Source organism: Cebidichthys violaceus, unplaced genomic scaffold (assembly GCF_023349555.1).
Source record: "Cebidichthys violaceus isolate CVI_PGR_0920_01 unplaced genomic scaffold, fCebVio1.0.p SCAF_7, whole genome shotgun sequence".
NCBI classification, from domain to species: Eukaryota; Metazoa; Chordata; class Actinopteri; order Perciformes; family Stichaeidae; genus Cebidichthys; species Cebidichthys violaceus.
In genome coordinates this window covers 2,269,703-2,297,333 of record NW_027176927.1, presented here as the reverse complement: position 1 = coordinate 2,297,333, position 27,631 = coordinate 2,269,703, and the positions used below count along the sequence as shown (strand labels likewise).

The following is a 27,631-nucleotide window of genomic DNA, read 5'->3' as shown; positions in this document are numbered from 1 at the left end:
CAGTTATTTCAACCATTCCTTTGAAAATAAACACATTTAAAAAGTCAAGTCTCATTGAAATAACTGAGTCTCTACAGGACAACATTACATAGTACTTTCCATAAAATGTCTTATGAGGAAATTGCAGGAAATGTCACCTTTTTACTCAAGTCTAAATACTTTGTCAAAGTAAACTTTTGGTTAACATATTTTTTAGAATACTGAAATTTAGTAATAAAATACACACCATGTGATATTTTTACTGTAGAATATGAATTCCTCCCAGGTTCAGAAAATAGTACTAAAAATGTCAAATCCCCAGACAATAAACACAGAGGACTTGACCTCAGTGTCCTCAGTAATATCTACAACCCATAAATTGATATCCAATAAGAGACAACAACCCAGTCATATGTCCTCCTGGTCCTGTGTTTTACCCTCTTCCTTCACAGAGCAGTTGGAAAAGGAAGTGTGTTGGGTTGTTTAAACATGGCAGTGGACAATGGCAGAAGACATTTACGATTTGAAATACATCTGAAGGATATCTCAGCACCTAAAAAACTAAATGTTGAGAGAGGATCCGACAAACTTCCATCTATGTGATGTGGGCCAAACACTTGATTCTCCATAGCTGGATGGCCTGCTTGAAGGAGGGTGGAACAGAAAATAAACACATGATAATAACCCCCCAATGCTCTCAATTGGATAGTTTATATGTATTTTTTCATTTAATTATTCTTTTTTTTCAATAGCCATGGGGTCATATCCATAGGGGGTAAGGTTTAGGTGAGTATTGGCACTGGTATTTGTGTTGCTTATCTAATCTAATCTAAAGTTTTCTTTTTTCATTTCTATGTTGTAGAGACAGAGATGTAAATACATGTTGTGTGTGTCTCTGACTGTATACACAGATACATTATAGATCAATAATGGTGTAGGTTCTTTGAACGAGTACGTTCAGACTCCTTTGTGTCTCTGTCCGTTCGCTGAACTAGAGTGGAAAAAATAAATACAAAATAAAAACTTGGCAACAAAGAAAAGAGATTTCACTTGAACATATTTGCTTCTGGTATTACAGAAGATCTTGGATATGGGACAAACTTAGCGCTGACGGGTGTGAAACTGCTTCTGCTTCTCTCTTTGCACGTCACTATGTGTGGGTGGGTTTCACAACTCTTTTCACACTCTTCAGATTCATGTGAGCCCGTGTACACCAAATAACTACTGTAAATGGCCTATGAGACAGAGATACGTCTGTATATGCAGCCTATCTATGCTGTGTGAGAAGTAAACAACGGCCTTTGTACACCACTGTTGTTTTGAATATATCTTCCATTCCACTTCCCAGGATGGCCAACCTACGCTCACTATGTCTATGACGAGATCACGCGAAAATGGGGCGTTTGTAAAGGAGCCTTTACAACCAGTTAAGTGTGGAGATACGTCCACCTCACATGATCTACGACCCGCAGAAGCATCTCCATGACCTACTTTCCATACATAGTTGACTCTTGATGGGAACGGCCCCCTTACAAAGGTTGCTTTGCTTTGGGGAGTGTCCTTCCATGGCCTGCAGCTGCATGCACTGGCTGACACCAAATGTGTTGTGCAACTGTTACGACACTTTAAAGAAGGTAGAGGGGAAAGTAACTTTAACCTTGGACTCATGAGTTAATCTATCACGCTAGTTGTTTTGTATTCTTCCGACTTGGAATAGCAGACTCCCAAAAAAACCCAGCTGTAAGAGCATCTTCCATTACCATTGTCCTTGTAAAGACTCAAGAGAAGTGTAAGGACTGCATTTTTCAAAAGGCAAACATTAAGTCAGTGTTATAAGAATATATAAAAATGATATGAAGCCTTAAAGCTGAATAGCAATACAAGTAATACCAGAGAACTCCAGGCCATATTGTAAGCTTTAAACAATGATTTGAAACCAATAACACAACAATGATTCAGGGGGTAAACGGGTTCTATGCTCTCAGTCAGTTAGTTAGGCTACACACTGATCTTTTTTTAGCAACCCCCACTCACATCTGGAGTCCATTCACCATTTGAGGTGCTGTGGCTCACATGTAGCGAGATTTATGACAGCGTGACGTTAACATGAGACTCATTTTGCATCGTAGTAGTTTAACTCTGAGTTAGGCCTTTGTAAAGCTCACATTGGTTTATGGCACAAAAGTTGTAACAACATAATGTACCTTGTTTATTAAAGCTCATACCAATATCTAAACAGACAGGGATCAAAACAGGAAAATCTCACGTTTCCTTTATTGTTGTCATATACTCTCGCTGCACATAAACATTGATAGGAGGGCTAATCGATTTGTTTCAATAACATGGTCAAGGTTTTTGTCTTAACCAGAGGACTGAGACGTGGGGGATGGGCAGCAGCTCACAGACAAGAGCTGTTGTGTAGGCTCTCATTACAGCCTGTTGCAGCTGTTTCGCAGCACACCAGTTAACCCACACAAACAGGGACTGAGGAACAACAAATCCATGTTCATACAGCAGACAAACTATGAAGCAGGCTACATCAATAGATCTAAACCCTGGACGTGTTTACCTTTTTATTTGAACGAGGGATTGACATCGACAAATATACATATTGTTGCTCCAAATTTAATTATTACGTTGTATGTAACCGTGGAGTTTTTTCTTACGTAAGATAGCGTGAAAACTGAACAGTTATGGTGCTTTGAAAGAGTTTTTTTTTGTCGTTGTTTTCTCAGGAAATACCCGTGGTCCAACAAAGGAATGGAGAGGAGTGTCAGCGATTGACGTCACCGGTCTGGCAACAGGCGTGAATGCGTCTGGTTGTCTCGTCGCTGATTGGCTGCTCGGTTTCGAACTTGGCGCATGATTGGTCAGATCCGGGCTAGAGCGAGCTACATATCTCCGCTGTGGATTCCATTTTGTTGCAATTCAGACGGAGACGGGAGAGAGTGTCAACGGCGTCGCGCGCGGCCACTGTTAAACAACCACCTAAGCTTTCGAGGGTGACGGGGATTTTTGTAGGAAATATAGCGCTTGCTGTGCTTCCTCACATTATCCGCCGAGGGATCACATATAAAGGCTTATCGCATATTTTCTTGGACGAAGGGCTCTTCAACAACCAAGCCTGAGGAAGTCGGTAAGAGAAGCTGTTTTTGTGCCTCGTCGCCATATTGAGCTTACCAGTTCCTTTGTTATGGTTCACTTCCAAAACCAGTGGTACTGAGACTGTAAACATGTAATTTAATAAACATATAGTTGGGGTTATTAATTAAAAACCACGGCCGTCGAGATTATCATGGTCTTTTATTGTTTTGTTTTTTTTTAAACCCGGAAATTATCTTTACATAAAGCGACTTGGCAGGAACAAAGCGACAGCTTGATAAGTAGAATAACATGTCGCAGTTTGCTTATGTAACACTTTGTTGTGATAATGGACCACATTAACAGTTTTGTACACCTGTAATGTTTTAAGAACGGATGGCTACCTGCTTATTATTTTTTTAAGCAGTATTCGCCGCAATGACGCACTCTGAAATACACGTCCGCTGGTAGAAAACACGAATGCACTAAACAAGATAACCGTTAAAGTCAATTTAGCATCTCTAACTGACATCCCCCCCCAAAAAAGGTCTTCTTGGAGCATCGTGTGCCGAGTGTGAATTGATGTTCAGCTCGGCTGTACGGGAAAACAACGCTCTTTGGCACATGAGAACTTCAGACCTCGCTGGACACAGAAGTACAGCGAGAAGTAGACAGAGAACTACTTCGAGGACCTGGGGCCCGATTGGAGGTGAACGATTGAAGAGAGATCTCTGGTGCACCGACTTTCTGACAACAAAGAGGTGAGCTGGGGCTGTTTTGCTCTCGGGTTGTGTGTGTGTGTGGGGGGGCGGGGGGAGGGGTGACGCAAGCTGTCTGGCGTTTCCGCACGTAACCCTCTTTGCTTGTTTTCATTGAGGTGCGTGTGCTGTGTGGACGGATTAGGCATTACCGAGTTTTACCCCTGCCAATAACAATGATACTGATCTCGGAACACGATTTAAGGTTTCCGAGCACTTTCAGTAACAATATATATATTTTCATCACGCAGGTGACACGTAGTGCAGAAGCAGTATGGGAGGTGGAGAGAGATACAACATTCCAGTTTCCCACCCAGAGCGCCCTTTGCCCAAGAAGAACCACCAACTGGGCCGGGCTAAACAGAGGAGCCGTGACCAGAACGGAGGAGCAGCAGCGTCTGCAGGAGGGGCGGGTGGCCTTCACCACCACGGCCACCGCCGAAGCGACAAAGTCGCAGCTTACCACAGGTCGCCTGAGGCGCGGCAGGCCGCGTCTGCAGAGAAGAGTGCTTCTGTCCGCTTTGCCACCAACTATGATCAGAACTGGGAGGGTGCGGTGTCTCACCTCAACACGCTCCTGGCCACACAGGGAAGTCCGAGCTACGCGGGGCCCAAGTTCAGCGAGCCGCCCTCACCGAGCGTGTTGCCTAAGCCCCCCAGCCACTGGGTGTCCTTCCCGATGGGCTCCTGTGACCACCGGGAGATGATGGCCTTCCAGCTCAAGAGCCTGCTCAAAGTGCAGGCCTGAGAGGGATACCCGCACTTGACCGAAAAAGCCCACGTATGAACTGGGACTCTCTTGAGGGCAACCTACCCACCAGGAACACCTCAGTGCTGTAATACTTTTAGCTGTTTTTAAGATTGACCTCTGTGTTAGGAGGCATTTGCAGCAATGTTTGCTGTGAAATGGGTCGTTCAACACAAAATTTTTAAGCCTATGTTTCTAGATATTACAGCCTTGGAGCCTTGCTGGTCGGTAATGCCTGTCAGTGGAGTCAGTTTCTGTGACTAATGACAAACTGGATATCCCTTCTACTTCTCTCTTTGTTTTGTTCTTTTTAATGTTGGCTATCAAAAGCAGATTTGAGTGTCCTGTTACATCCCAAACAACGGTTATAGTATAGGTCAGGTAAATTCCCATCACTTTTACGGTCCATTTCTGTGGACAGAATGCTTTTTCATTTACATAAGTTTTATGATGAGCCTTTAAGGTCAATTCTAAAGCTTCAGGTGCTAAAGCAAACTCACATTTGTAGCATTTATTTTTTTTGGACTAGGGCCCACCTTTTCTTTTATGTGTAACAATCCTTGTTTGGGATGGAAAGGGCACTCAAAACTGCAATTCTGCAGGGAAAAAAAGCTTTCTTACTGGAGGTAATACGCTGTTCAGTACAGGTCAAAAGTATAACCTCAAACTGAAGGGTAATAAGAGACCATGGCACACAGGCCTCGGACTGTCCACTCCTGTACCTTTTTTATTGCGCTGTGCGCACATGCACTATAGGAGTTGAGCTTGTCCGAGGCCCATAACACTCTATCATAGCATTATTTTGTACAAGCCCTTGATTGTTGTGGTTGAAAGATATAAGAAAGTGCTGTGTAACCAAAGCAATGTTTTTGCTGTATTTCGTTTCTTTTTATTTTCTTCTTTTTTGGACATCCTCTATGCGGTCGGCGTTGTTGCCGTTGCCACTTAAACCTTACGAGCCCGTGTGGTGAAAGAGTGACGGTCCCCGCGGCCACTTCTAACCGTTCACCTGTTTCTATCAGTACTGTTATTGCTCCTCGGTCTCTGCCTTTTTTTCAGGACGGTGCTGCAGCTCTAACATGCGGAAGAGGGCCAGGCTTAGTTTGAGTTTCACTCTCTTAAGTCATGTGACATGGCCCTGTTGGCTGCATGCATTCGTAAGCAAAGGTAAAGCAGAGCGGAGGAGGGTTTCTGAAGTGAAGTGGCCCAAAGGACTCAACATGAGGCGGGAGGTTGGTGTTTATGTTTACAGAATAGGTTTCAGTAGTTGACCATCCCATAATCAACAGACACACTTGCCTCTTGTTAACCCTCTTGCACTGCAATCAGACTAGTTTTTAATAAGTTACAGGCCAGGATGCTATTGAAATGGAGGCGTAATTGACTATCTCCCTATGGATAATTTGTTTTTTTTGTTTTTTTCCACTGAATTCTCTATTGAGGCTCTTTTTGCTTTCCCCTTGCAGAATTGGAGCTGTTTTTTTTTTTTTTTTTTTTTGCCAGTCTAAAGATGACAAAACAAAGTATGAGAGCTTGTTAATGTGTTCAAGAGCCATGTAAATAATGAAATGTATAAAGTACTTGTAGCATATGTACATTTGCAGGCCGAGTTTGAGGCCTGTCTGACAAAAGTATTTTTAGTAATAACACTGAATGTATAAGACATGCTAAGGACGTGTCTTGACTTCAATGTCTTGACTTCAATACTGAAGAATATTTTTGTTAAAAAAAAAAAAAGCTGCAAATAGCATTTCTCAGTACCCCTGCACTGTTATCTTTCCAGAGATCTTGCACATGTTTTTTTATTGTTTTGTATTATGCAGTGTAGGGTGACATATGCTTAGTGCGAATTAAGTAAAACTGCAAAACATCGATTGGATCCTAGAGGAGACTTGCCTATGTATCAATTTGAGTTCTGAATGTGCTTACATTATGTAAGTGTGATGTTTTTAATCTCGAGTTGACCTGTTTGTGCCTAAGTTGAAATCCATGCTGAAACTGATTATTTTCATTTTGGTGGCAATGCCACAAGTTGACCAATGTTTTTTCATCAGAACCATCTTCAATCGTCGGCTGTTCTTCCGCCAGCTGACGACTGAATGTGGCCTAATGCTGTTTTAAGTTCTATTTACTATTGGTTGTTCATGTAAACATTTGTCTTTCTTGCCCTGATCGAGTTGTGCATGGCAGTCTCCTTATTCTAAATTTGAAACAGTGTAATGAATTGGCTGTTAATTTGTCCCCCTGATGAAACGTCACTGACTATGGAAAGAAAATGCCCTGTTTATGATTGGTATCGGTTAGTTAAAAAAAAAGAAGCAATTGTTAAAAAAAAAGCACTTTGTGAAACAATTACAAAATTTTACCCCAAAAAAAAAGAATAAATCCCTTTCCCTTCCCCCCTATTCTTCTGTCTGCTTGAGTCTCTTCATCTGGTGCCAACACTTGTTTAGTATAGTTATATCTCTTTATTATCGTATTCTATTACAGCACTCCTTGAAAGCTTAGTCACCAGAATATTGTTTTAAAAAAAAAAAGTTTCTTTATTTTCAAAGCATATCAAGTAAAACTAGAACAGTACTAAGAAACACTTGAAATATTCAACCGACTTCAACTGTTTCACTCACTGAACAGTACATGAAAAATGAATGCAGTTGATCTTAAACATATTGTCACATAGCATACTGGACAACACATTAGGTAGCAACTAACTGCATTCAATACATCAGCTGTTTGCAATACTAATAACAGCTACTGCAGTTTACAGTTTGCCTGCTGGATAATAGCTGAGACAGCATAGTTGGTAAATACTAATAAGTCGCGGCCTGTGAGTAAAATGTAACTTTTATTCATGTTTAGATTACACACAAATAGAACCAAACTGAGACGGGCATCAATAAACATGAACAAATCAAAAGTACAAAAATATTATTGGCAACGCCAAAACTAAAAACTGACATTTGTCCTCCTGCAGTAACCGACATTACACAAGTCCAAAAACAACTTATCAGGTATCAGCCGTGCTTTCACGAATCACTTTGGAACAAAATACCTTTTCACTAAAAGAAATGCATCAGCTCTCTGCTGCTCTCGTCCCCCCTTTGGCAACAGACTCCATTATGTGATGATAAACAAAAGCAAACAGAGCCTAATACTCTAACTGAACGCAAACATCCTTGGAGAGATTAACAGGGCCGGGGGGGGGGGAGAGACAGTCAGTGGCCTCCAGACTTGCGTCCAGCCCAGGACCTGGAGCGAGACCGAGAGCGGGACACGGATCTAGAGTAGGAGCGGGATGGAGATCGTCCCACAGGCGGTTTCTGGGAACTGGAGGTGGGGTGGTAGTCCTCACCCGGGGTGTGGGACCGGGACTGGCTCTTTTTACCTTTGGGCATGGGTCTGGAGGCTGAAGGGGAGCGGGACGCAGAGTGTTCACGGTGTGTCCTGTGGTGGTCACGAGGAGGCCCTCTGGACCTGGTGAGATGAACATCACTTATCAATGAGAACAACTGTGGGTTGGAAAGCTGCAGTACAATAGCCCTCGTTTATTTTACATACTACAAGATGAGAAATTAGACTACTTGTCATTTTCATGGCTTCTGCTCCGTCTGTGTCGACTGTAGGACCGGGATCTGTAGAGAGAACAAAACACAAACCGGTTCATCAGGGCGTAACTCGGATTCTATAAAAAGGCCAGGTGCAAGAGAACAGTGAGTTATAATAATTAGGCAATTAGTGTGGCTTCCTGCTTCTTTTACTGACCCAACTGGTTTACACCATCTCCAGAGAGGCTAAATATCGAACTTTTAAATCATTAAATATAGTATAAAGTTGGGAAAGTTTACTGAATTTTGATGCCACAGTAGTAATAAAGTATTGAGTCGGCTCTAATTACTACACACATTGTAGGACAGGACTGTCACTCCGACTAATTTGTAGATAAAGTGAGCAAACATTTGAACTATTGAAGTGATTTAAGTTACTCCAAGTGCAATAAAGCAAAAGCTGCCAGGACTCACTCTCTGGGGCTTTCAGACCTCCGTGGCCGGCGCTCATAGGGGCTCCGGGACCTGCGGCGCTCGTAGCTGCGGCTCCTGGAGCGTCTTCGGCGGCCGTCCCGATCGTCGTCGTGGCGGGAGGAACTGCGAGGTGAGTGCTCCTTGGTCTTCATCTGGTTAGGAGCTGGGTGGAAAAATGCACACCAGAACATCCGTTGCTTATAAACTCAATAGTTTCCATACGATGCTGAATGAGGCTTTACTGAAGTTAAATGTAATGATGATTATTTTCATACTCTTTCTGTCCCCCTGGGCGAACTGGATCTCGATCTGACGCCCACAGACCCATTTATGGTCCAGGTTGTGAAGAGCGTCCTCTGCATCCCGGACATCTTCAAACGTGCTGTGTTGTTAAGGCTTTTTATTTTGATATTTGGAAAATAGGGACAGAGAAGGCTGCACACATGCACAACAATTTCATAAAATAAAAAGGCTGCAACACAGGTTGACAGCTCCAGTCTATGAAACACAGCTCCTGGACTTAGATCATTAAAACAACATGAAACTGACCCCATCTGTGATCTCAAATTGTGAAGACAAGACAAATATGGATGATCAGATTCGGTAGGATACAAAACGTTTGGCTTGTTACCTTTAACCTTCAGCTTGATCTTTATTGTCTTGGCAGAAGAACTTGAGGTTTCCTGCTTGTCTTTGCCCAATAAACACTTTGCTTTTCCTCCCTTTGGTAGACAAATGGAAGCCTGGGTGCTCTCTTTTCTCCTCTTTGTATCTTCATGCTTTTGCTCTCTCTTTATTTTCCCAATTCCACTATTGCTTGTCGCCTGGGTGTGTCTTGTGCTTGAATCTACTCTACAACCGCCTTTCAACTTTCTTTGGTGTGGGATCTCCAGAACTGTATCTTTACCATTCTAAGGCAACAACAGAAGAAATATTGGTTAGGAATAAGTTTGAATCTGAATACATGAATTATTAGAAACAAATACTTCTCAGAAAATAAAATTACACACACATTGTCATCAAGTGTCACTGAATCAACAGTAACCAAAAAGTCAGATTCAATGCTTTACAATCGCTTTGTTAAAACACCATTTTCAAATGAAAAGAATAAAGGATATTGAATGTAAGCAAATCCTCTTCCCCGCCGCGTATAGAAGTCAAGTGGAATGTAGACGTCTACTATAGGCCCATAACGACCAAACTCACGTCGTAAATCCTCTGGCCTAAAGTGTCATGAAATAAGCACATTTATTCTGCTGGCTGTCATGTGAATTTAGCCGGAGCTCAGTGAGCAAGATGTACACAAGAGCCGGTGCCAGCATAGCAAACGACAAAACTTATTTGCAGACAAATCAAATTTACTCTCCCACATCAAAAAGGAAGTTTTCTCATTTAAAATGTGCAATAGTACAAATAAAAAAAACAGACAGTCAAATTCACACATCCACAGCAGACATAAAAGATAGAAATTGCATGAATTATCTATTAACAAGGTGGCAAAGTCACAGGGGTTAGAAACTTGTCAGAATTTATTACAGAAACATCTCAAAATCACTGATAATATAACAGAAATACGTATTAAAGTGTGACGAGGTTTTCTGTGTTCTGCCTACTATATCTCATCATCAGCAATTTTAAGTATTTTGTTTATGCCTACCCAACGAATTTGGGGGGCAGCGCCAACTTAAACTTTCCAGTAAAAAGGGAAATTATGTACATAAATAGATGTAAAGTGGCAGAAACGTGACTGAAAACTGAACAAAGCGAGGTCTGTGCAACGTAGCTTCTGATTATTCCACGTGTGTTCTTTTCATGAGCACAAATGAAAACCAAATGATCAAAAACTATCTGCATGTTTAGATACCTTTTTAAAGGTGTGAGAGCGCGCGTGTGTGTGTGTGTGTGTGTGTGTGTGTATATATATATATATATATATATAATGTGATCTGGGTGAACATTGTATAATTTCTGTTTCATGAATAACAGCAAACAAAACATGTACCTTTTAAGAAAATCTAAAATAAACAAGTCATTAATAAGTAACTAATGTAAAAAAATAGTGTCAAGATATTGATTGTAAAGTCACAAATTGCAGGTTACCTTCAAGGAACATTTTTATTTAGGTTTTAGGCAACAAGTCACTGAGTAGTTGCAATTGTCTGATTACACGTTTATTATTTTACTGTGTTAATGGACAATCATTTTATAGTTTTTTTATGTAATACGTTCTGAACAGTGGTACAACAGCTCGGATAACAATAAATATCAAAAGTTTAATGAAGCATTTAGGCTTCTCTGCATTTCGTTTTCCACATTAAAATGGACCGACACATTAGCTCGACATGTTATTAGTGTTGTGTCTGTGTTCGGCTAACGTTACCGAGGTAGCTAACGTTACAATAATGTCTTGCTACGTCTGAAGAGAGGTTGACGCTGGTGGCAAAACTAAAAATAGACCGGTGAAAAATAGACACGCTCGTTAACGTTCACGTTACGCAACGTGATCCACACAAACACCACCGACTATTATTGTTGTAGTCACGCTAGATTACTCATTTATGTCCTTAATATAGAGGCAGTGAGTGACGTTAGCTTCTCCCAGCTTCGTGTTTGCTAGCTTAGGTATTAGCAAACCGTATGCAGGGAAACGAGTTAAACTATGTGATGTTAGCAGTTATATGGAACAATATTCGGTAAAACGTAACTAAAACCTTTGTTGTGTCCATCCCTAATTTGGGAATCACTCGTAACGCTGCCGTGAGATAGCCATTTTGGTGATGTTTGCTAACTACCTAGCATTATGTTAGCTTGACCATGAGTGCACACACACACACCAGAAGGGTTAAACCGACAACATACCTGGAGTCGTCTGCGATGTTTCTGACGAAGAGAGATGTATTAGGCGGCCTCAGATACCTCGCCATGTTTTTAACGAGTCGTTGTAATAATTATGTGGCAGTGAATTTGTTTACTATAGCAATTTTCTTTTCCACAAACCCTGACGCTTTTAACGTTACAGCAACCGACGGGGACTGCGTGGTCTAAGTGGTCCCTTCGCAGTGCGCATGCGCACGGATGTACGGCCACGAAGGCAAATCAAATGAGCGCGCGCGCACACATACATAAACACAAACATAAACACAAACAACCAAATATATCCAATGATTCTAGTATTTCATTTTACATGATTCTATTTTTTTTCTTGCATAACAGGCATCTATGTTCACTGCTTGTCTGTTTGACAATAAGGATGTTGGAAGTAGGCAGTAGAGTGCCATTTGCTCAAAAAAGATGGTGCAAAAAACACACTTATTAAGTAACATTTTTATTTAAATATAAATTGGTTTCTTCACTGCCAAGTTTACATCTTTTTGCTCCTCCTGATGAGAGTTGTTGAGCCCATGGTCAAGGTCTGAAAGGGGACACAGGAAAAGAAAACACTTTTAATTTGTGGTCAGGAGACACATTTTACAATACATATTAGCTTAGGATACATCAAGGTGAAACAGAATGAGTGAGTTCTTGTAAGAGATACCGCACCTCAACCATCTCTCCTCCCTTGAGCTCTTGGATGTGGCAGGTTTTGCCGGTGTTGCAGACCAGTTTGCCACCCTCCAGATTGACAATGCACTGCAGGTCAGAGGAGGAGACAATTCATATCACAAAAACCTCTGAAACAGGCCAACCTGAGCAGGCAGGAGTTCATGAGACACTGTTCGCTCGTGGGCAGTACTCTACAACATTTTTCGGTGGAGGGGGAATTACACAGATAAGAATCAGATAAGAAATCATATGTAGAAAAAACAGTGATGTGGTATAAAAATCGATAGTAAACTATAAGTACAAACCTTGAGCTTCTTGCCGTCCATGGTGGTGATGTCAGCCTCCTTTCCGATGGTAAAGGTGTTGGTCACAGTCTTTCCAGGTGTCTTGGAGGTGACAACAAAGTCATTACCTTTCTGCTTGATCTCAGTAATGGGCTTGATGTCCTTGGCCATCTTGATGACCTCCTCTGGGAGTTCTGGTAAGCAAAGCGCATGTGTTTTTGTTAATTCCTGCACAAGTGTCATCTGTGTGGTTACATTTAACATTAGAAGGGTGTCGTCGCATCAAAATAGCCACTTTGTCTTTAGCTTCCAAAGATATTAGATGTATTTATGTTCTGAAATGCCAACCAGAGTCACTGGTTTGTTTTCTCACCCATGGCCCTGAGGAACGCCTCGTAGTTCTCCTGGGAGTAGACCTGCCATGTTCCGTTGAAGTCCATGTTCTCAAGAAGATCTGGGTTCTCCTTCAACAAGGTGGGCTGGAGGCTGAGACAGCTGTGTGAAGCTCAACACAATGTGGAGGATGTGACTGTTGTGCTGCACCTTCTTATACAGGAAAGCAAGTGTCTAATGAGTAACAAACCCCCCTCTGGAGTAATCACTGCTGTTTGAACAACCTGGAGTTCACTTACTCCTGTTAGGACTAAACCTTGGCTTCCACCAAAGAGGAATTTAGATAGTCATTTCTGTCATGTGTGATCAAAAGTCTCACTGGTAAGAAATATGTACAGACTTCTTGTTTTGTATTTCAGAATTAAAATGACAATTATTTACATGATCTTCATTTACTGGGAAGTTCACAGAGCCCCTAGTGGAGTTTGAGGATTTTAACTTGCAGGATCAAAAAGAGAAAATGATTTATTTAATGCACTATCAGACATATTTACATGCATTCTATTTCAGGACTCATTCATTGAACATTAGATAAACTCCATGCATGGCTGCAACCTTTCCTCAGAGTGTTGTTTAACCTACCTGACTGAGGCCCAGGAGGTTAATGACACTACGGACTGTTTGCTTTTAAGACATGATCTCTGCCTGCAAAATCACACACAAAGAAAGCTGCAGACCACATTTTATTTCATACTTAATCAAAATGAAGGTAGTTTACTATTTAGGAATCTGAAGATGTAATATAGTATATGTGAGTGCTGTTGATAAATAAAATAAAAGATATTCACTTGAAATTGCTTTATTCACAACACACACAGAAACAAATGACACACCTGACATACCAACCACTCTACAGACTGGTAGGGTTTTGCACTTTTTCTTTTGATAGATTCTTAGTGAACACTTAAAACAAGACACTTATATAATAAAGGTTGAACAATGAAATGTAATGTGACAGTAGCACAGAGAAGAGTCAAAAGTCGGCAAACTGGCTTTCTCAATCAGCAAGCTAATGTTAGCTCATTTATGCTAATGTGAGCTGACATCCAGTTGCTTATAATATATAAGTTAGCGGACATACCAGACCGAGTAAGTCTGTATAGCAACGAATCCTCTGAGTGTATTTTTAATTGATTAATGGTGCATTTTACTGCTTATGAATTCAACTTGTTATTTGGGGGAATTGATGCAATTTCCTCTTTCAAAATAAGTCAGCTCAATCATTTTAATAAACAGAACTTTGCTATTCTGCATCTCAGTGCAGCAAAAGCCTGACATGTTTGACGGCATACACTGTTTATAATTTAAATGATATAGACAGTTAGCAATATAAAGTTTCCTAACACATGAACAATCCAGCATCATTCTATCTCATCATCTATCAATCCATCCACTTTCAATTTATTCTTTCTCTTTCAATTCACATAGAAAATCTCCATCTCAAGCATAAAATCCCATCTCCACGGCGTGTGTTGGCGGCTTATCCCCATGCTTGTAAACGCTCACGGTCACGTCGACCTTCTCGGAGCCGCACTGGTTGCGCACGAAGATGCTGTATTTTCCAGAATTTGCCATGTTGACGTCGTTGATGGTGATGGTGCTGCACTTGGGCTCCTTAGTGATGACAAACTGGGTCTGGTTCGCGATCTCCTTGTCGTTCCGAAGCCAGATGACCTCTGGGTCTGGTTGGCCGTCGATGAAGCACGTCAGACACAGAGACTGAAGAGAGGACGAGGAGCAGTCAGGAAAATATGAAATCAAAAGTGAAACTGTTAGGCCTTCAACCACGCAAAAATGATGACGATAGTACCACAACATAGTATAATTGAGTATGAATGTGTCTGTAAATAGTACTGCTTCCCTGACAATGTCGTACCTTGCCTTCCATAATGGCTACCACATCAGGAAGACCCTTTGTCACTTTGGCCCGATCTGAAACAAAACAAGCGACAATAACTCCCTGCTGACACGCACTCTAGACTCTTTTAACCTTTGTTGTAGGCAGAAATATCTCAGGATTCACACATAACCTGTGACTCACTTTTCTCAGCAATGGCCTCTTGCCTGAGGGACGAACACAAAGGGTCAAATCAATATGATGTCTCACGGCGTCAGGCCACAATAATCTGTCCTGAGATGTTTTCAACTAATAGTTTGTTACCTCTGACTGCTCAGTGTTTTCTGTTAGTGCCACTGCAAGCCATGCTAGACGCATCATCTATTCTACTGCATGTAGCGCAGCACTTACTTCAACCTCTGGTGCTCCAGCAAGGCATCAGCAAACACTGTTGAGAAGGAAAATAATCATGATTATTATTTATCTGCTATGAAATTCTTTTCTCAATCTGAAATTGTCTTTTAGATCCTTTAGAGCAAACTTGTCATTTCCACCCACCTTGTCCAGACAGGTCGAGATACCGTTTGTGTGTCTCTTTGCCGTCGAACATCTCCAATGTGTATTTGCCTTTATCATTCTCTGTTGGGTTACAGATTTCAATCCAGACTTTCTCCGTATTGCTGCCAGGCTTTGTCCTGGTTTCCTGGTCAATCCTCTTCTCCCTGCACGGAAGGAAGCAAACACGTTCCTTTGTACGTCAGCTTTACACCGACACTTACAAAAAACATGGTATGGACATAATCCTGCTCTGGAATCATACATTTTATTCAGGACTAAACAAACTTGTCAGTCTTCATCACACTAGTCAGAGTTTCTTCAGCTGTTTGTTCTCGTTTGTAAAGGCTTTCCTTAAAGCCCCCAGCAGGTGGTGCTAGTAGCCTTGCTATGGATGCTGATTTCACCCTCAACCATGCCATAGTCATGTTTCAGTTCTCCCTTTAAATCATTTTAAATGTATTAAATCTAATGTCACAGAGTCTTTCAATTAGATAAAATGCACATGCACGACAGACCACCTTAGAAACACAGTTTAACAATCAATCCAGTGGAACAGCTTTCTCTCTTTCTTAGTTATTTTATGGACTGTTCATAATTTTATTCATCTGCAAAACTCAAACTGATATATTTGGCATGTTTAAAAACTTCCAAGCCTCCTCTAGAAGTTCTGGGGTTTTCAAAAATGTTTGGCTCCACCAAATTATTAGTATTGATCGATCATAACAGATGATAATAGGATGAACCAGGTGTTACGGTGTCCAGATGTGCCAAAAGGTGCCACATGAGAACGTTTGCATGAAGACAAGATCCAGCTCTACTTTCACATCTAAATCCTGAACTCTTTAAGCGGTCAGTAGTTGAACTTTGATACTCATTTTAGAGGCTGATCTTTAGTAAAGGAGCCCTAAATGTTGCCACCATGGAGACAAATGTCACAGTACATTAAAATACTTCTGAACTTTAATGGGTTTGTATGTGTGTGTATGTGAGGCAGTCAAGTCAGTATGTGTGTCTTCGTTTTATGGTCTGTCATCTGCTACTGTGGCTGTGATGATTACCTCCTGTAATACTCCACTTCTGTGGCTTAAACAATGTGACCACACTGCTAGATGTTCTGAACACAAAAAGAAACTTTAAGCTACTTTTTATTTGCTTTTGGAAGAAGATGCACATAGGGTGTTAGGTCAGAGAGGAGCTCTGCATGTGGACTCACTTGAAGAGCCAGCTGGTCTTCAGGTGGCTTGTGTAGTATTTGAGTGAGCAGTAGAGCATTAAACCCACAGCGGTGCTCTGAACCTTCAGTGGGCTGGCAGACAATGCTGCAGAGACGGAGAGAGAGAGAGAGACACGGCAGAGCTCCTGGTTATTTAATGCCACAGTTTGCATTCACTTTCATTTAAACGCATTCATTTTCCGAAACAACACACACAACAAATAATTAACATGGCTTTCAGTTGTATCATCCTCATCCCAAACACAGCAAATCTGCTGTAAATTCATTGGCACATTTCACAAACGTGAATAACTCTAACCAGCTGTGAATAACTCACCGCACTGTTTACTCAGCTGCTGGAGAAGCTTGTCATACTCTGTAAATAAAAAGAACAACGAAGCTTTCAGACAGTCTTTTATATCGATGATGGAACTCAATAAGTACTAAACGCAAGATTAGTGACAGGTAGCGGAATACTGAGGATACATAGTGAGATGAAGAGTGTGAAATAAAGATATTAATCCCCTCACTTTCATTATGGATTGACAATTGAAATGCACACAGGAACAAATGGGGACCGCTGTTTGTGGATACTTGCTCGCTGGTGACAACGTCACACCGTCTCACCGTCATCCAGTAGCTCTAAAGTGCTGACGTCCTTTCCTCTCCCGTCTGACACCACAGCTTTGAATGAACCCGCCTCTTTCTTGGTAACCTGAGGGGAAAAAAAACATCCAATCCTTATTCATAGGTTCTCTGATGAAATATTGATGACTCCGGAGAACAACCAAACACTTTAATTCATCTTTTATTTAACCTTAAAATATACTCCAGGGTGAACCTGGGAACATTTCACAATAATACAGAATACGAGAAATCGTATAAACATTAACCAACTGCTTGTCTTGTTTTGTCTCACTACACAGCTACCATTTATAAATGCTGGTTCACACTTGCTTGAGCTCTTAACTCCCCTCCCACCTCTAGTAGTCTGAAAATAGAGCAGAATCGTTTTAAATACCTGTGGGATGGTGAGTGTGCTGACCCCTGATGACTGGTCATACACAACTCGGGTCACCGCCGTGCCTTCTTTAAACCACTTGAGTGACGTGTCCTTGTTTGTATTTGTCACCTATGTATGGAAAAATAAAAGTCCTCAAAAATGTATTGTTTTACGAATTAAATAGTGAAATCTTTGTAATAAATGCAACCCTGTAAAGGTTTGTCATTTTGGGGAAAGTAAATGAGGGAAGTCACCCAAAATGTAAAAATATTCCTCTGATAAGTAATAATAAGAGTAGAACGTTGTCTTTGCTCTGAATGATGTGGGAACTTAGCAACAAACTCAGCAAATTTTACAATATAAATGATTTTATAAGTAATAATGAAAGATGATAATTTAGGCTAATTCTATTATTGCCATTAGCAACTTTATTATGTGAAAAATGTACCTTGCATTTTATAATCAGTTCACAGTCCTCATTTACACTCCACGACAAGTATTCCTGGAAATACGGTCCTTGGGAGCCGAGAGAACAGAACACATGATTATCCCACTAGAAACAGGGACCACCAGACGATAATTTATTCAGAGCAACCACTCAAACACAAATGCATCATTATATGGCAATCTATGGCAATTACTGACAGTGACAGCTGCCTGAAATAAGAGTGGTGGGATAATTCATAACAGCATGCAGGTAATAAACACGTCCCACTTCAATATCTGCTTGCATCATGCTATTCTGCACGTAATAGACAAAATGTGCTGTGTGGACTCTGGGTGTCACGAGTACTTTGAACAGTAGACAATTTGTAAGGCTGTCTGTTTGCACAAGCGGGCACTGGGGCACTGGCCTCCAGACACAAAAGAGTTGTATAGCTTCTCCTTATCACATCTGAGAGCTCAGGTGATAAAAACTCAGAGTTCAGTAGCAAAGGAGGCTTCCTTTCTTTCTGTAAGCGACTCTTTAGTCTTAAGAGGTTTGGACAAGATGAAGCAGCTGTGTCACGACACAAAAACATCATCAAAAAGCTATTGCCACTATTAGATCTAATCATATTTACTATAAAATATGTTAGTGATGTTTGGAGACTACTCACCAGATTTCCTCTGATGGTCACGCCGGTTTTTACCAGCCAGGGCCAGCGTCTGACGAAACTCTGACAGAGACACAAACCATATCAGTACAAAACAGTAGAATCATGGAGGTCATATGAGGAGAAGTGATGACGATCTGTTGCTCCAAAAAGTTATTTTACTTCCAAAATAATCTCAACTGTTCGGCCAATCGTAGGAGGGGTTTATGTGTGGGGTGAGGAAGTGGACTTTTGAGTGAAAGCTGCCAAAAATGGATAGTAGAAATCAATCAGAATAAAAACAAACACAAAATAATCTTATGAATTGAGAACAGGTTGTTCATGTGCCGTACAACAACATGTATAAAGCAACACAAGAGAAGATAAGTATAGGATCATTTATTCATCCATTCCTTCCTGAAGTCATTGTGGCACAAATCAGGTCCTCTAATTGTTGTTGAAAGAAGCAGGTAATTACAAATATATTTTCCAATCAGAAATAAATGCTGATAAACAATGACTTTTCCACATTTTACTGACATATTTGAGCTCTACATGTCTCTCTCGGGGCTGTAACTTGGATTTTCTTGGAAGTCTTGATTATTGTGGTTTTTCATATTTCCTTCAATTATTTTTGTAAATGTTATTTATTTAAGACCTAAGCGTTCAAAACGCTTCTCTAGTCTGCCAGGAATAAATATGTGGTGGAGAAATTCTGAATTATTTATCCCTGTCCTAAAGCAGAGGGCTTCAGAGGGCCTCCCCAGCGGGGCTCCAAACAGTTTCAAGGGAGGCTCAGTGAATATAAAAGTGGAAAATATTAGATTAGTTATCAAAAGAAGATCACATAAAAAAGATTAAATGTGTGATGTGAGATTTGGTTAAAGAGATAGTTCAGAGATAAAGTGGTTTTGGGGAATTTGTATGTTTTTTCCCACTTTCTCAGAGTCAGAAACAAATAAATTACATTTTTATATATTTGGTGTTTTATGAAGTTATGTAAAACAGCAATACAAGATTATCTTGACTCAATTATTGAGCGTATATGGGATTCAATAAGATAATTATGATCCTATAGGTTAATTGAGCAAAGCTAAGATTTGTCTGAGGGGAGGCCAACGTGGAAGTGCCAAAGGCTGCAATTCCTCAAATGACCACTTGAGGATGGCTCCAAACGCAAGCAAGCCCCATAGATCACAATGTTAAAATGCCCAACTTAACAGCCTTTGGTCTCTATAGTCTGTCACTTTCAGGAAGAAATATTTCATCATTGTGTAATATTTAGCTAATATGATGTCTCATTTACATTACTGCCTGTTCTGTTCTATTCTGCCTCTACAATTGTCCTCGTCTTTTTATCATGGTATGTTAAAAAAACCCTGAATGGCAGCTTAGTGGCACCTGAGTAAAAGACTCACTCTGATCCACAAAGACCAAAGTGGATTGGTTCTTGGCGCGGCCGTCCTTCAGCTGAGCCGTGTACGAGCCCTCGTCCTCCAGAGAGAGCGGGTCAAACAGTATCTCCACCAGACCTTTGGCCTTGTCGAAGTTGATCTTACGGTGCTGCAGAAGAGCAAACAAGCATTGCCACACATGCAGTACACATCAGCTCATGTGCGGACAGATGATCCCCGATGGCAGGTAGACACGCCACTTGCAATCTATTGCATAGCTAGAATATAGTGGGAATCGGTGCTTGAAAAGGGACTGAAACGACAAAATGCACAGCGTAGATGAAATATTCCTTTTTTCTAACACACTTACACACACACACACGCACACACACACACACACACACACACACACACACACACACACACACACACACACACACACACACATACACACACACACACAGACAACCAAACAGGAGGCAGCCTCGTTTTCATGACTTTTATGTTCATCGAGATAAGTGTAGGCCTTGCATGTTGATAGGCCTCAGTGGTGGATGTGATTTGTGATGTATGGCAAGCCTGAGGGCCCTAATGAGCCAAATGGCTTTTGGATTCGCAAACCTCAGCTGTGATCATTTAGAAATAACGTGTGATCAGTGCTGTTCAGATGGAGCTCTGATATTGAGAAATAATGTAATAAATGAAAATGCAACAGGAGCAATGAACGCATGCTGCTGAATACGAAGCAGTCGCCCCGACTCGCACAAACACAGTCACACAAAATGTATCTGACAGAGTTGTGAAAGCACAATAAATAGGCTGTGTTGTATTTGCTTTCCTCTCTGTGGACACGTCAGTAGAAGGTTCAATAACCTTGACGGCAGCGCTGATTATTTTTAACTTGGTGTCATAACACATGTGAGTGCTGAGGAGGTTTGTTCACATTCAGTTATTGTTCCTTCATGATTATACTGTTTCATTTTAGGTCATATGATTGCGCTCCAATTGTACTTGAAAGTGAAATCCCTCCGTCGCTATTTTCCACATTCATCCTTGTTGAAGCGTTACATTATCTTGTCAATAACAAGTTGAGAATGTTCATGGCTTTTTTTGCAAATAGCTTTGGCTTTCACTGAGCTGTTTTATAATAGTAAATCTGGAGGACATTTTTGAGATTTGTGAAACACATATTAAAATATTAGAGTAGGCAGTATATTCGTGTGGCATCATTGGGCAAAGCATTCCATAATATTCTTTTAGCATATTGTAATTCAAGTAGTAACACAGGGTAGGCAGTTTTCTGGAAAAGACAAAAAAAGTTTGATATCACAGCCCTCCTCCTGCAGCTCTCTTCAGACTGAATCAGACAGAATTTTCTTTTCTCTTCAGAAGAAGCACTAACTAATGAATGAGGTACTTTATACATGGTTAGGTAGTTTAGTTCAGGAATGGTTCCGAACCTGGGGGTCAGGGGCGCTCAAGAGGGTCACAAGATAAACCTGAGGGTTGTGAGATGATCATGTAGAGGTTAATCATGTGTAATCTGTGACACAAATCTGTGTATACATTTACTTTTTACATATGTTGGAGAGTTTGACAGCCTTATTTAAATGAAACCATCTTGGAAGTTTACAGGGATTTTTTCCCATTTTTTCCCACTCCCCCCCCCACACTTTTTCCCATTGTTTTTAGCAGTTCCTTGGTGGAACTGCTAAAAACTCCTAGACATTTGAAATGTGACATGGGTGAACTGTTTTTTTAACCGAGAAAAAACGCTCAACATTTCAGAATCGCTGAACAAATCCGATGTTCAGCGATTAGGACTGGGACGAGGCTAAGAAAGTTATGAATCACAGTTGATATGATGGTTAGTCTCACCAAACTCCCTTCAACTTAACTGAACCTAACACTGAAATCATTCACCAAAAACAACATAGTAAGATTAGTGATTGTTAAAATTGTAGTATGGATTATAGATTTTGCTCACACTTCACTCTCATGCACTGGTGAAATTATTTGAATAAATGATGGTTTGGTGATGGGCCCCACAGAATTGTATTTGAACTATCTTTTTCCAAACCTGGCAACCATGAATTGGTCAACTTGATGAGCAGCAGGCTGACAACTAAAGTGCTCTGCCATGCGCTCATAAAAGTAGAGTAGCAGTTAGTCTCCTTTCCAGAATATAAAAGCCTAACACATGCCGGGTGAATCATTTTAACCAAAACCTTTTAAGAACTGTGGATATCAAATCTCTGTGATCCTGAATAGGATAAGCGGATACAGGTAATGGATGGATGGATATCAAATCTTATACTGAGCTGCAGTATCACGGCGGTTCTTACCGGCGTGCTGGTGATTTCTCGGTCATTGAAGATGAGACGGAGCTCAGCGGCGTCGCTCAGACTCTCAGCCTGAAGCCAAAGACGGACGTCGCCTTGCTCAGAAACCTCCACCTGCCAGCCCGACTTTAGAGCTATCACTGCAAAACAAACAAACAGAGCATTCAGGACAAGCTGAATGAGTTTCGATGATCATTTAATCATGATCAGTCTTGCTATTTCTTTTTACCATGTGTTTGAACGTACTGTATTTTCAAGTCAAAATAACAGGGCACCAATACCAAAGTTTAGCACATTTAATGATGAGAATAACTTTTTTCAAAGTATGATTTCTATTATATGCCAGCCATTATATGTCTTTGGTACATACGTGGATTTCTGACTTGCCAGCTGAGTTCTTTGAGTCGTTCAAGGTCTGTAAAAAAAGTGAAACAGTAGCTGGAGGTTAATTCAACTTTGAACAGGACTAACATTTCTTAGCTCCTACTTATTGCCAAGGAACAACACGGGTCACATGGCTCTATTTTCAAGCCGAAAGCTGATTGAGAACATATGCTTAGTTGGACGGGTGACCTTGTGGAACCGGTTGTGAGGCGCATAATTATTTGCTTGAGAGAAAAGCTTGACAACCTTTAAAATTGAAAATCCTGCTATTCATGCTGCCGTCAGCTCAATAAACACAAGAGACAACTGATGTTGAATTAACCGTTCTTGTCGCTGTGCCTGAGGCGAAGTTGCGAATTGGACGAGACAGTTTCCTAACCTTCTACTCACTCTCAGTTTACCTTCAGCTGTGAAGTCGTAGCTGGACGACTGGTTTGGGTTGTCGCTCATCTCAACTGTGTAGAGACCCAGATCCTCCTCAGAGGGGTCTGCGAAGGTGAGGACCGTCCTGAAATGGAAAATAACAGACAGACCAGCACCCTCTTGTTTATCTGTCCACCATGCAGCGCCCACGGGGGATGAAAGTGCTGTTTTGTGCTGTCAGCCATCAGACTTCACAGTGCTTTCTGTCCCAAAAGTGTAATCCCAATGTCTTTCAGCTAGCTATTGTTTTACATGATATCAATGAGCGCAACAGTGGGCAGACAGGCTTTCCTTAAGCTAAGAGAAGAGATAATTAAAGGAGGCTTTCAGTGGGAATCCCAGGGAGAAAAGCTTTAAAACTATTTGCTTCTCACAGCAAATTGAATTGGCCTGGACCAAACCTAATGTTAATGTAATCTATCTCTCTGTATTTTAATTCGGTTATTATTATATTGTATTATCTATCCAAAGTTGCAGGGTAAACAGAATTTCTCACAAATGTAATAAGCCTGTCTAAATATCACTTCTTGTTCCAGCAGACTGCCACAGACATTTTGGATCTAAACAAGAGCAGATGTACAGTGGATGTTGCACATAAACAAGCCGTACCCGTCCTTGTTGGTTTCTGCCTGTGCCCTCCTGGCATCGATGGGCTCAGTGTAGTTCTTATTCCACAGAAACTTGCTCTCGTCGTCCATCTCATCAGCCTCGTAGCCCAGAAATATGAAACCGTCGTTGTCCACTCCGATCTCAATGTCTTTGGCACCTGAAGGTGAAAGAGTCGGTTAGTGCGGCTGCAACGTGCTGCAGACCCTCTTAGCCAATTCATAGCATTATAAAGGAGATGGATAATTAGATTTATCTCCTACATATGGTGCACATACTGCATATTTCATTGTACTTCATACTTTCACTTATTTTTATCCAGAGTATGTGCTTATCTTTTTATTTCTAATAGAATTTTTAGCATTTTCATTTCTTTCCCTGCAAATGCTTGAACTCATTTTGTTCAAAACCCTGTATGATGTCAATGTCTTTTTGCGATATCACCACTTGATTAAAGAGAACCGATGTTGACAATGTCTGTTTGGGCATGAAAAGATGCATTTAAAGGAATGGTTCAAGATGAAAAGATGAAAAGATTGATATCACTCTGATGTCTGTCTGTTGAATATGAAGCTGGAGCCAGACGCCCTTGGAAAAGCCAGGCTAGCTGTTTCCCCCTGTTTCCAGTCTTTATGCTAAGCTAATTAACTGGCTCAAGCTTCATACTTATAAGTAAGTTAATAAGTGTTAAGCAGTCCTTTGAAAAGCATTTGTCATGTTTTATTTGTATAACCATGAATGTCCCTGAAAGCTTGACTTAATAAATAACGATTCCACAGATTTGAGTGTGTGGAGGCTTTCCCTATTATCATATATCTTATGTCTAGAAGCCTCCAACAAGCCATGGAGGTGATTTTTCTTTTTTATTGCAATATTTGTATTTCTGGAGTCGTGCTGGCTGACCTGGTCGGGCCTCAGCTGTGACCGGCTCAGTGGGCAGGGAGGCACAGCCCACTCCAGCCTCATTGACAGCCGACACACGGAGACGGTAGGTCTGACCCGTCTGAAGACCAGACACCTGGATGTCATAAGAAACACATCAAATATTTACAGCTGATTGTCATAATGTATCAGGACTATTTAAACATTTAGACCCACAGAAACACTGGAGGAATGAAATATGGGGTTTTTGGAGTAATAATAATTTAATAATTTACTGGCACTTGCAGTTATTAAATACACTCATACTTTATACAACGCAGCAATAGTTAGCCCGATCAGATAATGGATGAATCCTAAATATACATTTTTGTTATCTTGAACTGAAGCTCGTAAACATTCACTCACCTTGTAATGTGTGTCACAGATCGGCTTTTCATTCAAAGCAGTCCAGTTGTCTGATTGGGCACCCTGGCTGATTTCCAGGAAATAGCCAGTGACGGGGCTCCGTCCCTCATACAACGGAGCCTCCCACAACAGCACCAGGGAGCCGTCTCTCACCTCCCTGAACTGCGCATCATAGGGACAACCTGAGAGGAGAGGAGACATGCTGTATATCAGGGTCCATGCTTTGGTGCAGGGGAGCTTCAAGTGCAAAAGGAAAACAGAGTGTGTGGCCAAAAAACTGTAATAATATTCCCACAAAGAAATAAAAAAACAAGGAAATATATTCTCTCAGTGACCATATAAAATGAAACCACACAGGACTTCTTGGAAAGTCATAACAAAACAAATCAGAAACAACACTAAAGTCAAAATGAGTACAGTGACTTTACTTAATCTACCCCCACTGACTGCATGCCGGCACTTGGTAGTTAATTTGCTTAATGATTTTCGGTCACTTTTAAATTATTAACGGCACAAAGGGAAAGCCCATTTGCCAAGATTAATGAGCTGCTATTTAAAAGTGGCATGTGTGAGAGAGCCTCTCTCCATTTTCAATATTAATGTCACAAGAAGCTTAGAGGAGCGGGCCATAACTGCTGAACCAACACATACTGGAGTGACTTTGAATGTGTGTGTGTGTGTGTGTGTGTGTGTGTGTGTGTGCAAATACAGTATGCGTTTGTAATAATAATACAATGGGTGTGATTTCACCTTTTAAAATCCTATCTATGCCCCCCCACATTTTTATTGTTTCAGGCTCAAATCTAAAGATTGTTTTCTTACTGTCCACAGTCCAAATGAGAGAAGAGAGGAGTTGATAGAAATGTTGATATTTCCATCTGAGCCTCCTTCAGACTTCCTTCTTTTCTGGACTTTTTTGCTGGTGGATGTTTTTTCATGTAATCTATATTTTAATTACAGTTTAAAGACACATGAATACAACAACTAGCAAAGATGAGGCAGGAAACGACAGAGTTCCTTGTTGCAAAGGTGCAAATAAATCTTTCATTCAAAGGAAACTATTTTGAGTATTGTTACTGCATCAACAATACAGCAGAGATTAATATAGAATCTCTATTTTTAATGTGTACATTTTTTGCTATGCTGCCATTTATATTTAAAAAAGTTAATCATCATTATTTCTTAAGCGCTAGATTGATTTAAGTGTGACTGTAACTTAAAAAATACATTTATACTATTAATAAAAAGTAACAAAAAATATATGAATCTGTTTTTATTCACCACTTTTCAGAGCAGCTGATATCTACCTCTAACTCTTGGATATCACTTTGGCTTTTTATTATTGCATTTTGCACTTTAATAGCATAACATGCGTTTTTTAAATCTATTTTGCTGTGAGAAGACTGTTTGTACTTTTAATGGTGTAATTAAATAAAAACAAAATGTTAGAGAGTGGTATGGATCCTCCAGTTGATGGATGGTCTTTGTATCTATCTAATCTCCCTTTCCAAGCCGGGGTCAATAAACTTTCAGTTTTGTGAACTAACAGCCTTTAGCAGAAACTGCAGGTCAGGGTGTTAATAGCAAAGGCTCAAATACTCAATGCTAATGCTCTGAAATAATTGGATGATTTGGAAAACGATTCATTTCATGTCAAAGTCCCCTTAAACTAAAAGACGTATGCGTCTCACATTCACCGAGGAGAAAAGTTTCTCACTGCTATCTTCAGTTTAACGCGTGCATGTAGAAGCAAGTTTGGAAGCTAATCCTGCTCAAACATGCAACCTACACAAGTGTGGTGTGGAAAACTGAAACCTTCAGTGCATCTACACTGAGAATGGAGCTGTCAGAGAACATCTTGAGTAGTTCAAGTTTTAAAAGGAAAATACTTGCATGTTCAGATATTCTAGAGTTTTTAATGAGGTAGGGATAAATGTCATTTACTAACATGGAAATTGAAGTTTTTTTTTAGGAATAACCTTAAAAGATACACAAAATATTCAAAGAAGAGTATTTTATGTGTCTTGAAACATGTTTGATGGAGATTTTTAAATAATCCTACAAGCACCAAGATACCGTGCAGGAAGGTTTTTACTTGTAAGCCCTCCAATGCACCCGTCACACATTGACACAGAGATATCTTCTCTGTAATTTCTGAAAGCGAAGTGACATTTTCTCCTCACCTGGCTCTGGCATGGTCCACTTCTCACACAGGAAAGCTTCACTGGCCTCAGATGGCTTCCCCACGCCGGCCATGTTGGCAGCAAACACACGGAATTGGTAGAAGTGTCCACTTGTTAGGTTGCAAACCTACAGATTTGCATCAGGCACAGAACAACTCATCAACTGTAAAATGTATATGCAGCATAAAAACTTTCCTACATATCAATAACATTCACATTGACTTTCGAGGAAAACACGGATCAGTTGGCACATCGCACAGGACCAAAGTTCCCTGTTTGTACAGTCACACCTCTCCAGACTCAAGCAGGCATTTTACAAGGTATTAGCTCTGCTGCTGCTGCTGCAACAGCATTTTTTTGCTGAGCCCTCGGGGCACTTTGGCTTTGGGAAGAGAAGGGATTCAGTCTTATTGATCCGTTCATTGATCTTCCTATTCACAGCCACTTAGACTTTAAGGCCCTTATCGCCTCAGTGAACGGTTGTGAACTTGCTGCTGCTCCCGGCAACTAATTGACACAA

General features: G+C 40.8%; 4 protein-coding genes across 4 annotated transcripts in view; 1 reads left to right on the top strand and 3 right to left on the bottom strand.

Moving 5' to 3' along the window:
* The first annotated feature begins 2,916 nt into the window (after positions 1 to 2,916).
* Positions 2,917 to 6,971, top strand: pnrc2 (proline-rich nuclear receptor coactivator 2). Its single transcript, XM_068735343.1, has 3 exons — positions 2,917 to 3,115; positions 3,608 to 3,821; positions 4,070 to 6,971. The coding sequence occupies exon 3, from the start codon at positions 4,093 to 4,095 to the stop codon at positions 4,564 to 4,566; it is 474 nt and encodes a 157-aa protein (XP_068591444.1). The 5' UTR covers positions 2,917 to 3,115; positions 3,608 to 3,821; positions 4,070 to 4,092; the 3' UTR covers positions 4,567 to 6,971.
* A 420-nt stretch (positions 6,972 to 7,391) lies between these two features.
* On the bottom strand, positions 7,392 to 11,656 carry srsf10a (serine and arginine rich splicing factor 10a). The gene is made up of 6 exons (XM_068735342.1): positions 11,445 to 11,656; positions 9,704 to 9,808; positions 8,861 to 8,964; positions 8,586 to 8,748; positions 8,148 to 8,198; positions 7,392 to 8,040 (listed from the first exon to the last, which is right to left on the bottom strand). The coding sequence occupies exons 1-6, from the start codon at positions 11,507 to 11,509 to the stop codon at positions 7,782 to 7,784; spliced, it is 747 nt and encodes a 248-aa protein (XP_068591443.1). The 5' UTR covers positions 11,510 to 11,656; the 3' UTR covers positions 7,392 to 7,781.
* A 238-nt stretch (positions 11,657 to 11,894) lies between these two features.
* On the bottom strand, positions 11,895 to 12,943 carry fabp10a (fatty acid binding protein 10a, liver basic). Its single transcript, XM_068735344.1, has 4 exons — positions 12,786 to 12,943; positions 12,434 to 12,606; positions 12,126 to 12,215; positions 11,895 to 11,997 (listed from the first exon to the last, which is right to left on the bottom strand). Exons 1-4 carry the CDS (start codon positions 12,850 to 12,852, stop codon positions 11,947 to 11,949), a joined length of 381 nt encoding a protein of 126 aa, XP_068591445.1. The 5' UTR covers positions 12,853 to 12,943; the 3' UTR covers positions 11,895 to 11,946.
* Positions 12,944 to 13,598: 655 nt separating this feature from the next.
* Positions 13,599 to 27,631, bottom strand: part of myom3 (myomesin 3) — a 53,397-nt gene continuing 39,364 nt past the window's right edge. The window contains exons 19-37 of the mRNA XM_068735345.1: positions 27,112 to 27,238; positions 24,929 to 25,110; positions 24,545 to 24,659; positions 23,645 to 23,801; positions 23,014 to 23,120; positions 22,599 to 22,643; positions 22,232 to 22,368; positions 19,911 to 20,055; positions 18,517 to 18,576; positions 17,865 to 17,932; positions 17,435 to 17,545; positions 17,041 to 17,128; positions 16,751 to 16,789; positions 16,414 to 16,519; positions 15,201 to 15,364; positions 15,054 to 15,090; positions 14,847 to 14,869; positions 14,682 to 14,737; positions 13,599 to 14,524 (exon numbers count right to left, since the gene is read on the bottom strand). Coding sequence (XP_068591446.1) covers positions 14,246 to 14,524; positions 14,682 to 14,737; positions 14,847 to 14,869; positions 15,054 to 15,090; positions 15,201 to 15,364; positions 16,414 to 16,519; positions 16,751 to 16,789; positions 17,041 to 17,128; positions 17,435 to 17,545; positions 17,865 to 17,932; positions 18,517 to 18,576; positions 19,911 to 20,055; positions 22,232 to 22,368; positions 22,599 to 22,643; positions 23,014 to 23,120; positions 23,645 to 23,801; positions 24,545 to 24,659; positions 24,929 to 25,110; positions 27,112 to 27,238 — 2,046 coding nt within the window. The 3' untranslated portion in view covers positions 13,599 to 14,245. The remainder of the gene's footprint in view (positions 14,525 to 14,681; positions 14,738 to 14,846; positions 14,870 to 15,053; positions 15,091 to 15,200; positions 15,365 to 16,413; positions 16,520 to 16,750; positions 16,790 to 17,040; positions 17,129 to 17,434; positions 17,546 to 17,864; positions 17,933 to 18,516; positions 18,577 to 19,910; positions 20,056 to 22,231; positions 22,369 to 22,598; positions 22,644 to 23,013; positions 23,121 to 23,644; positions 23,802 to 24,544; positions 24,660 to 24,928; positions 25,111 to 27,111; positions 27,239 to 27,631) is intronic.